The sequence below is a fragment of the Anoplophora glabripennis genome, unplaced genomic scaffold (assembly GCF_000390285.2).
Source record: "Anoplophora glabripennis isolate ALB-LARVAE unplaced genomic scaffold, Agla_2.0 scaffold2164, whole genome shotgun sequence".
Classification (NCBI taxonomy): domain Eukaryota; kingdom Metazoa; phylum Arthropoda; class Insecta; order Coleoptera; family Cerambycidae; genus Anoplophora; species Anoplophora glabripennis.
In genome coordinates, this window is record NW_019418237.1 from 5908 (window position 1) to 17946 (window position 12039).

Genomic DNA, 12039 nt, shown 5'->3' on the forward strand with positions numbered 1-12039 from the left:
AACATCTTATTCTATCTTCAAATGATATTCTCACATTCCTTAGAATATCTGGGGTGATTATGGCAAGTACATCTCTAATCTTTTCCCTTATATCATCGCAAGTAGCGATATAGCCTGAAACAAAGAAGTCCGTTACAATAAGGTCTGGAAACCTAGGTGGCCACTGACATGCACCATTCTTACTTATCCATTAGTTAATAAATTTTTGATTTAAATAATTTTTCACTAAATACGAAAAATTTTAAAGTTAGCCATTTAATTGCATCCTCACTTTTCTCCTTATATTTAAAGAGATGTCATCAAGAAGAACCTAAACCAATTCAATAAAGACCTCGATGAAAACACGTGGATACATCTCACAAAAAAAATTTAAAAAAACGGAACGGCACAAATATCTCTAATACCGTTAAATATAGGTCAGTTCGAAAGAGTTTTAAATTTCCTTACTTCCAAAGTGAAAATATACTGGGTGTTCCATTTAAAATAACCAAGTTATAGCTGTTTAAAGTTGAAAGAAGTATTCAGCAGTTTTTTAAACACTCTGTACAATACTAAGTGACGACAAATATAATAATTTGTAACTTCAGGGATTTAAAATAAATTCTCCAAAGATGCTTCCTTAGGGGGATATAAAAGCTGCTTCCTTAAAATTATTTTTTTATTGCTAACATTAAATTTCTACGTTAAGCCAGCCCTTTCACTAAAATTGAAATATCTCACGAACAATAAGTCCTAGGTATGCAAAACCTTTAATAAAATTCACCTATTTTTTACAGTGCTTTCAAAAATGCAGTAAAATACAAGCTGTTCCATTTAAAAATACATAACTTTGATATGGTACGCTTTTCCTGGACACCCTGTATATTTCAAAATATGTTTAAAATGTACCCGTAATCAACCTACATGTACTCACCTAAACAGGTTTCTATAACATTTGCCGTTTAGTCCCTAGCGACCGAGACGTTACTGGTGGCCCACCCTGTATTATTGCAGACACGAATATGAATTGTTCTTAAAATTTATTAACAAATGATATTTAATACAATTTAATTATTTTTTCTTCTCCTAGGAATTAATTAATATACAAATATTTTTTTATCTATACAGGGTGATTCAGGTTTAATCTGGATAACTTCAGGAATCGATAGAACATGTTAAAATAATGTTCATTCATGATATACACTTATTTCCTTAATTGCATCGTTTCGGAGATAGAGGGCGTTGAAGTAAGAATTTTTTTCTTTTCTTAGCACTAAAAATACTTTTAACGATGATTTTCACAAACGTTAGTTTATACAAATCATTGAGTTTTGTTTTTCATGGGTTGCTATAACGTCAAATGAAATTTACGCGTTGGGGCGCTACACTGTCACGAATTTAATTGAATATCTCAGAAGTAAGGCCAAATATCGAAAAGAAAACCAGAGACGAAAAAGTTTCAACCTTAATGAGACAAAAGTGGTGTACAGCTGTTTTATTGAAGTTAATATATTTTTTTTCATTTTGAAATAATGTAGGGGGGAACTAATATACAAAATACACTTCTAAGTGAGGTAGGGGGGTCAAACTTAAGAAGCTTATGAAAGATCATAAGGAGTGTTTGTGCTCTGAATTTCACCTCAATCAGATGAATGGTTCAAAAGTTATGAGGGAAAAGCTGGAAAAAAAATTACTTCAACGCCCTCTATCTCCGAAACGATACGATTTAGGAAATAAGTTTATATAATGAATGAACATTATTTTAACCTGTTCTATCGATTCCAGAAGTTATCCAGATTACATCTGAATCACCCATTATAGATAATTTATATAAAAATTTTAAAAAGCAGATAAAAGATCCTCTGTAAATTAAATATTATTATTAAAAACAACAGATCGATGACTCAACATGTGTCATATAGAAATAAATAATACTAAAATTTTATGATTTATAACAACTCATAGAACATTCTTAAAATTTTTTCTTTGTAAATAATCAAAGTTAAAAATTAAATAAATATAAATTTATGTTTGGGCATTGGTTTATAAAACAAAATAAAATTGTACAGTTGTTTGTGATAAAATAATCATTCTTTGTCACTCTAATTAAATATAAACATTTTATGATAGCTTTTCCTGTGAACACGAGGAAAAGATCATTTTCAGATGATTCTGATGATTCTGACAATGATGTGGCCGAAATAATAACCGTAAAAGCTATAGTGCATAATACAACCTATGACAAAAACAACGACGGCCACGAGAAAATGCCTGTTAACGTTAATTTAAATCAATCAACTCGGGCCGCTGAAACGCAATCAGAAGTTTGGGATTTAATTCAAGTTGGTAAATATTGTATCAAATCATTTTGCCTATCAATATATTCTCAATTTTTTTTTATTTTCCAGACAATATAGAAATATTGAACGAGGACGATAGCGAAATGCTTCTTGCGTTCACACATTCTCAGATGGAAGCTATTGAGGCAACACTTGCCAACATCGAACAAAATGTTCCTGAAAATGCTGGCCAACCCAATCGTGCAACAACTAGGGAGGAAATTCAGCTGGAAATAAACAGACTACGGAACGTAGGTAACCACATACCTACATACCTCATGGCGAGCGAACGTGTCTTAAGACGTGGAGTTTCGTACTTGGGTCCTCTCAATAGGGTGTGCGAATACTGTTATGCTCTCTATTTTCCAGCAGAAATGACAGTGCGTAACTATTATTCAAAATGTTGTCAAAAAGCTCTACCCAATTTACTTAAACAGCTTTTCCAAGGTACCCATCCTCTATCCAATCATTTTAAAAGGTTTGTACTTTTATATAACTATGCCTTTCAATTTGTGTCCTTGGAAGCTAATTTAAGAGATTTACCCTTAGGTCGAGCACCGCCAGTGTATGTTATTCAAGGTAAAGTGTACCATCATATATCCGATGTAAATGTTAACCAGCCGATACAACGCTTTGGACCTATCTACTTTCTTGACCCAGAAGTAGCCGTAAATCAAAGATGTTAATAATAACGGTATTTTAAACGAGTTAATTGTTCAATTAGAGCGATTGCTTAGATATATTAATCCCTACGCAAGAGCTTATATGCACTTATGTAACCGTTATAATTTTGAGTTGCAGACTATCGACAGACTTCGAGCAGAGGCGATTAGAAATAATATAGGGCCGCTGCCTCTGGAAATGCCCACAGTCACTTTAGAACTATTAAGTGTTCGCGGAGCTAATAGACGTCAGTATGACTTTCCAGTGGTGGAAGAAGTTGCCGCCATTTATAATATATTACCAGACACTCCAGCAACACCAAATATGCGTATATACGTACGTGATCAACCGGGCAGATTTCAAAACATCACCGAACAAAACGAACTGCTTGATCCCCTGGTATTTCCCCTTTTGTTTCCTCGCGGTGAACCCGGTTGGCACATAGGCATCCCTTATAGGAATAATGCACGCAATGTAACTCTCTGCGAATACTCTGCCTATCGCTTAGCCATCAGGGACAACGAACAACGATTCCACTATGGGGGCAGATTAACTCAACAATTTGCTGTAGCTTCCTACATTAAAATAGAAAATAACCGCCTAAAATATATATTAGCCAATCAAGAACGGCTAAGAGCGGCTGAATATGTAGGACTGGCAGATTACCTTCACCGCACAATACAAAATAATGACGAGGAAAACGAAGGCGCGACACTAGGAAGGATGATCATTTTGCCTTCTACTTTTGTCGGCTCTCCTCGGCACCAACAACAATTATTTCAAGATGCCATGGCAGTAGTAGGTCGCTATGGTACACCCAGTATATTCCTCACCATGACCACAAGTACTCATTGGAGGGAAATTATAGACAATATTCCCGGAGGTCATTCAGCCAACGACCATCCCTCTCTAATAGACAGAGTATTTCAGGGCAAAGTAGACGAACTCATGGAAGACATGCTTAAATCCCAAGTGTTTGGTATACCGATAGCCAATCTCTATGTCATTGAATTCCAAAAGAGAGGGTTACCTCACTGTCATAACTTACTGATCCTAAGAAATGAGGACAGATTGACAGATATTTTAAAAATAGACGCCATGATTAGTGCAGAAATACCCGATCCACAAACAGAACCTGAGCTATTCCAAATAGTAACTTCCTGCATGGTGCATGGACCATGTGGTGAATTAAACCCTCAGTCAGTCTGTATGGTCAATGGAGAATGCTCCAAAAATATCCTAAATCATTTTTTGTAAAAACTACGGTATCACAAAGAGGGCAAATTGAATACAAAAGACCGAATAATGGTAGAACTATTACGGTAAGAGCTAATAACAGAAATTGTGTTTTAGACAACCGTTGGATCGTACCGTACAACCCATACGCCCTACTAAAATACAACTGCCATATCAACGTAGAGGCATGCGCCAGCGTGCACAGTGTTAAATATCTATACAAGTACTTTTTCAAAGGAGCAGACATGGCACTCCTAAGAGTCAACATAGATAATACAAACGAGTACAATGAAGTAGAAAACTTCCTCAATGGCAGATATATGAGTCCAACGGAAGCCTGTTGGCACATTAATAAATTTCCCATGCACAAACATTCTCATACCGTATATCGACTATGCGTACACCTACCAGAAAGACAAATGGTTAGATTCCAACCAGGATTAGAAATACAAGCCATGCAACGCAATGAAGTCACGCAATTAACAGCTTGGTTTATACTTAACCAAAATGATGCCGAAGCTCGGCAATATCGATATATAGATATTCCTTACCATTATACATGGGAAACACGCACCAAACGTTGGAAACGTAGACAGAGAGGTGCGGATAAAATCGTGGTACGAATGTACTCAGTAAGCGTAAGGAACCAAGAACTGTACTACCTACGTTTATTATTGTTACATGTTCAGGGATCACGTTCCTACGAGGACTTACGCACAGTAAACAATGTACTTTACGGTACTTTCAGAGAAGCTTGCCAAAACCGCAACTTACTAGCCGACGACACAGAATGGAAAAGAGCCCTAAGAGAAGCTTGCGCAAGAGATATGCCTCAACAACTGAGAAATATGTTTGCCTTCATGCTAATCTTTTGCGAAATTTCGGATACGCGAGCGCTTTGGGAAGAATTCAAAGCCCATTTTATGGAAGATTTTCAGCGCCGCGGCCTATCCGACGAGGAAGGGCTTCAAAGAACTTTACGATCCATTCAAACCGTTTTACTGTTGAACGGAACAAGGCTAGCACTCTACGGTTTACCAGAACCGGAAGAGATAAGAATAGAAGTCGATCCCATTAACGTAGAAACGGAACGACTAGAAGGTCAAGAAATGTACGACAATCTTAACCAAGAACAAAGAATCGTATGCGAAGCGATAATGACTGCCATTCATGATCCCACCGAGTCCCGTCGACTTTTCTTAGTCGATGCTCCAGCCGGATCAGGCAAGTCGTACCTATTTCAAACTATTATCACAAAACTACGCGGTGAAGGGTTGCCCGTTCTGGTAACCTCTCCAACCGGCATCGCCGCATCGCTACTAAAAGGAGGTCGTACTCTTCACTCCACATTCAAATTACCTTTCGACATTAACGAAACGACAACAAGCGGCGTAACTCCACGTTCAGCGGAAGGTCGCTACCTAGCAACGGCTCCCCTCCTAATAATAGACGAAATATCGATGGTTACAAACCTTACATTCAATATTATCGAACGAGCCTTAAGAGATATCTGCAACGATAATAGGCCTTTCGGTAACAAAGTAGTGTTATTAGGAGGAGACTTTAGACAAACACTGCCAGTCGTTGTCGGAGGAAATAGATGTACCATTGTAAACGCCTGCATAAAAAGCAGTCGACATTGGCCTCAGTTTTTAAACTATATATTACGTACCAATATAAGGGCCGAAGAAAATGAAGAGTTCTCCAGATGGCTCCTAGACTTAGGCAATGGGATCTTAGAGCCACTGAGACGAACACCATATGGTAACATAATACAAATTCCCCATGAATGCTATGTCAACCGAATAGAGGACATTATAGAGTTTTGCTTTGACGACGTAGATCCTACGGTAGCTACCCTGAAGGCAATTTTAGTACCTACTAACAATTCCAGTCATAGCATTAACCAAACAATTTTAAATAAATTACCGGGGGAAAGTAAAACTTACTTCAGCGCTGACAACGTCGATATCACTGACGATCCAGCAGCCGAAGTAGCCAATTACACAGTAGAATTTCTAAATTCCCTTACCCCTAACGGAATGCCACCGCATAAATTAGTCCTAAAAGAAGGTGCTATAGTAATGCTTCTACGCAATCTAAATCTTAAAAAAGGACTGTGCAATGGTACGAGACTTATTGTGCGAGTACTAGGAGATCAGTACCTAGATGTAGAAAAAATAAACAGTGTAGGCAGGCCTACTGGCGAAAGGGTATTCATTCCTCGAATTGATTTAAAGACAGCGGTTGACGTTCTACCTTTTAAACTTAAAAGACGACAATTTCCGCTTCGTCTGGCCTACGCTATGACTATTCACAAATCACAAGGGCAAACATTCCAAAAAGTAGGGATATATCTGGATGAACCTGTCTTCTCGCACGGACAGCTGTATGTCGCTTTCTCTAGGGTTAGAGATCTACAAGATATTCAGATATATATAAAGGAATCCTCGCAACAAGGTAAACTCTTACCAAATAGCGAAAATGTATATACAAGAAATATTGTATACAGAGAGGTCCTATGAAATCTTTTATTTCACACCTCATCTATGAGACCTCTCTCTAAATTTTGTATAGTAGTTTGAGAGAAATTTTTCATAAAGATCAGTCACTGAACTTTTTCCCTATTTGATAATCTCATCTACTACTCTAAATATGTTTTTAGTATTTCCTTCAGCTTAGCGAAGGTCAGCCTTTTCCATCTGACATTTTGGTACATATGTTGTCATAAATTAAAATTCTCGCCTTCAACAAAGTCCAGACAGATATTATGATTACAAAATGCTAACTACGTGTAACATTTTTGCAAATACGTCAATATAATATTTCATTTTTAGTAGACAAACTTTTCCGATTATAATTATTCTGTTACAAGAATTATTTATTTTCCTTATATTTATATTGATCATGAGCACACGCTAATTTGGCATTGTGCAATCAGTTGTGCTTTAAATATAATAAAACATGTTTTGATCTTTGAATAGGGAAAATGTTTTGCTACTTATAGCAAGTGTATAATCGGAAATAAAAAAATATATATTTCAATAAGTCTACTTTTCAATTTTCTTTATTTTTTATGGAAAAATAATATTGACGATTCAACTACATCGTGCAAATACCATAATATCTTTTTTCTAATTTTCATATACGAGAATTTTTTCTGTCAAATGGAAAAAAGCAATACTTCCTTCTAATTTTTGGCACTTGGTATCGGATATCAGGCAAACGATATACCATTTTAAATATAACTGCCCTTACATGCTTTCGAGCAATTCTTAATATACCTTGCCTTATATAGAAGGATATATTATTCCAAATTTCATTTCCAAACGTTACATTTCATCTTACTTTCAAATCATTTAATGTGTTTGTTGTTATTTTTTTCAACACTAAATCTAAAATCATGTATTAAAACATTAATAATTTATTTTCAATGTCAATCTCATATAGGGAAATAATAACAATGTATTTTATTAAATTATGCAAATATCACAATTTCGTAATTGCTACTTTTATCATTTTTTTATACTCTCTATTGATTTGAAAAACCCGATGCTTCCTTCGTAACATAATTGGCAGTTTTATCAGATATGGAGCAAATACTATGCCACCACTTTAGGCAAAACTGTCTCCAAATGCCTCGAGCAATTTCTGATTAATATACTTTGCCTTTTTTACAAGGATAGATTTTTCGGAATTTCGTTTCAATGAGATATAATTTAATATAACAACTTACCTAGCCTCAAAATCATTAATTTAATATTTAATGTTGTTATTATTTTTTATCCCATCATCAAATTCAAAATCATGTATCAAAAACATTTATAACCTGTAGAAACTTTTCCATTTTTCTCCTTCAAAAATTATTCAAGTAAATTTTCTATTCCAATATTTAACAACTTCTGTGATATAATATATATATTGTTTCCAACACTAAATCTAAAATCATGATCAAAACCTTAACAATTTATTTTCCATGTCAGTCTCATAGAAATAATAACAACGTATTTTATTAAATTTTGCAAATATCACAATTTCGTAGTTGCTACTTTTATCATTTTTTATACTCTCTTTTGATTCGAAAAACCCGATGCTTCCTTCGTAACATAATTGGCAGTTTTATCAGATATGGAGCAAATATTATGCCATCACTTTAGGCAAAACTGTCTCCAAATGCCTCGAGCAATTTCTGATTAATATACTTTGCCTTTTTTACAAGGATAGATTTTTCGGAATTTCGTTTCAGTGAGATATAATTTAATACAATAACTTGCCTCGCCACAAAATCATTAATTTAATATTTAATGTTGTTATTATTTTTTTCCCATCTTCAAATTCAAAAACATTTATAACCTGTAAAAACTTTTCCATTTTTCTCCTTCAAAAATTATTCAAGCAAATTTTCTATCTCAATATTTAATAACTTTTATGATATAAAATATATAATATAAACTCTCACTAATATTTTCAATCTGGTAATAATTAATTATGCAATATCCCAAAATAAAAAAAATGTATTTAAAATATTAATACATGTTTTAAATATGGTTTATATTCTTTTAAAATCTACATTTTAGACACATATTATGTATTTTCTATCTATACTACTACTTTTTTCAAAATTTACAAATTATTAAATTTATAATTATATTTCAACAAACACATGTGTACATTGTAATTACGTTTTATTGTTACAACGATTTAATACGTCAAATAATTCAACCACCATTTTCTACTCCGGAACCTATTGGATGCGCGCAGACTTTTATAAGAAGAGTATAGCACGGTTTTGATAATATCGTAAGTTACTGCATTCATATTTTATTACGTTTAAACTGATATGAATCGAAACCAAATTATTTTCGTCTTTAATAATAATTGAAAAATATGTATTTAATTTTTTTGATAGCAAGTCAACCCCAGAGAACCTAGCCCGAGAACAACAAGGGCAGGACAAAAGTTCCTAACTACGGCTAAGGAAATGCAATGAATGTCTAAAAACTTAAGGTACAAACCAAAAATATTTTTTCCTTAAATTTAATATTTTTATGAAAAAAAAAAACATTAATTGCCAATACTTTCAAATTCGTAAATTACAAAAACTTCATTTCATCTACATTTATTTTAACTTTAAATGCAAAAAGTTATTACCTTAATCTAAAAACAAGTCTGTCTAAAAATTCTAAATTTAAAAAACTATTGGCAAATTATCATAACAATAATTAAACGAAACCTATAAATTATTCCATGAAAATTCTATATAATATAAATTACATATGTAACACATATATTCATTTTTCTATAAAGTAGGTATTTCATCACTTTTTATTTGTGCCCAAATATCAATTATTTGAAATATAATTTTTTTCTATTCATTTGAATATTTTATCGCAAAATTTTTATTTTAAAATAAATAAAATTAATATTTACATAGCTCACTGCCACAAATCCTTTATAGATATCACTGAATATACCGTCAACGAAGAAGAACCAATTATTTGAAAAGGCTGGATACCACCAGTTACAAAGGCCATTACGAAATACTTGACATCATCATCATTGAAGAGCAGTTGCATTTATAACGATCTTAAAGCCAACAACAAAAATGGAAATGAACATCATGACAAACCTAGAGTTTTAATAGCAAGTCCGCCTCCACAGAGCCTAGCCCGAAAACAACAAGGGCAGGTCAATGGTTCCTAGCTACAGCTAAGGAAGTGCAATGTAAATCTGTAACTGGTGGCCGTCAAATACATAAATTGAAGCATAACAACCTGAAACACCAACGTACTAACACAATTATCAATTAAGTATTTCATTTTTTTCTATTCATTTGAATATTCTGTCGCGAAATTTTTATTTTAAAATAAAATTAATATTTACATAGCTCAGAGCAACAAATCCTTTAGACATCACTGAATATGCCATCAACGAAGAAGAACCAATCATTGGGAAGGCTGGATACCACCAGTTACAAAGGTCATTACGAAATACTTGACATCATCATCATTGAAGAGCAGTTGCATTTATAACGATGTTAAAGCCAACAACAAAAATGGAAATGAACATCACGACAAACCTAGAGTTTTAATAGCAAGTCCACCTCCACAGAGCCTAGCCCGAAAACAACAAGGGCAGATCAATGGTTCCTAGCTACAGCTAAGGAAGTGCAATGTAAATCTGTAACTGGTAGCCGTCAAATACATAAATTGAAGCATAATCTGAAAAACCAAGGTACAAACACAATTATCAATTAAGTATTTGACATTTTTTTTCCTATTCATTTGAATATTTTGTCGCGAAATTTTTATTTTAAAATAAAATTAATATTTACATAGCTCAGAGAAACAAATCCTTTGTAGACATCACTGAATATGCCGTCAATGAGGAAGAACCAATCATTTGAAAAGGCTGAATACCACCAGTTCCAAAGGCCATTACGGAATACCTGAGATCACCACTGTTTAAAGAGCAGTTCCATTTATAACGATCTTAGAGCCAACAACCAGAATGCAATTAAACATCACGGCAAACCTAGAGTTTTAATAACAAATCCGCCTCCACAGAGCCTAGCCCGAAAACAACAAGGGCAGGTCAATGGTTCCTAGCTACAGCTAAGGAAGTGCAATGTAAATCTGTAACTGGTGGCCGTCAAATACATAAATTGAAGCATAACAACCTGAAAAACCAAGGTACAAACACAATTATCAATTAAGTATTTGACATTTTTTTTTCCTATTCATTTGAATATTTTGTCGCGAAATTATTATTTTAAAATAAAATAAATATTTACATAGCTCAGAGAAACAAATCCTTTGTAGACATCACTGAATATGCTGTCAATGAAGAAGAACCAATCATTTGAAAAGGCTGGATACCACCAGTTACAAAGGCCATTACGGAATACCTGAGATCATCACTATTTACAGTTCCATTTATAACAATCTTAACACCCACAACAAGAACCGAAATGAACATCATGGCAAACCGTTTAATAGCAAGTCCGCCTCCACAGAGCTTAGCCCGAAAACAACAAGGCAGATCAATGGTTCCTAGCTACAGCTAAGGAAGTGCAATGTAAATCTGTAACTGGTGGCCGTCAAATACATAAATTGAAGCATAACAACCTAAAAAACCATTTAATTAATCTTAACAGCAAAAAATTTTTTTCCACAAATAACATTATATTCAAACAAATATTCNTCAATGGTTCCTAGCTACAGCTAAGGAAGTGCAATGTAAATCTGTAACTGGTGGCCGTCAAATACATAAATTGAAGCATAACAACCTAAAAAACCATTTAATTAATCTTAACAGCAAAAAATTTTTTTCCACAAATAACATTATATTCAAACAAATATTCATTTATTCTTATATCAAATTTTATATATAGTAGATTGAAAACCGTTAAGTTTTGTATAATATTCCATCTAAAAAATTATACTGGACACTTTTAAATACTATAAACTCCTCCTTTTATTTTCTCTTATATTAAAAAAACTTAAATATAAATTTCTCAGTTATCCCTTACAGATACTTAATAAAAATTATTACTTTTTAAAATTACATTAAAAAAACAAAATAAATAATCAAATAATAGTTGCTTGCAACTTTAATATAATTCAATGAATCAATTTTAAATTTAATACAATTATTTTAGACGAGAAACATATGCTCTTTCTGTTTCATATAAGTATTTAAAATTTAAAAAAACAACAACAAATATTCAATGAATTTCATCAGTGAATTTAAAAACCTGCTTATTACAAACATTTAAAATACTTTTTGGCAAAATTTTGTTTTCGTTATTCAAAACTTGAAA

General features: G+C 33.3%; 1 protein-coding gene across 1 annotated transcript; it reads left to right on the plus strand.

Annotated features, from left to right (window-relative positions):
• Positions 1-2109: 2109 nt before the first annotated feature.
• On the plus strand, positions 2110-6899 carry LOC108916109 (the record flags this gene model as incomplete). The annotated part of the gene is made up of 5 exons (XM_023456666.1): positions 2110-2325; positions 2388-2569; positions 3120-4164; positions 4335-6677; positions 6883-6899. Coding segments are annotated over 5 exons (3803 nt in total), but the record flags the coding sequence as incomplete, so codon positions are not given.
• Positions 6900-12039: the final 5140 nt, after the last annotated feature.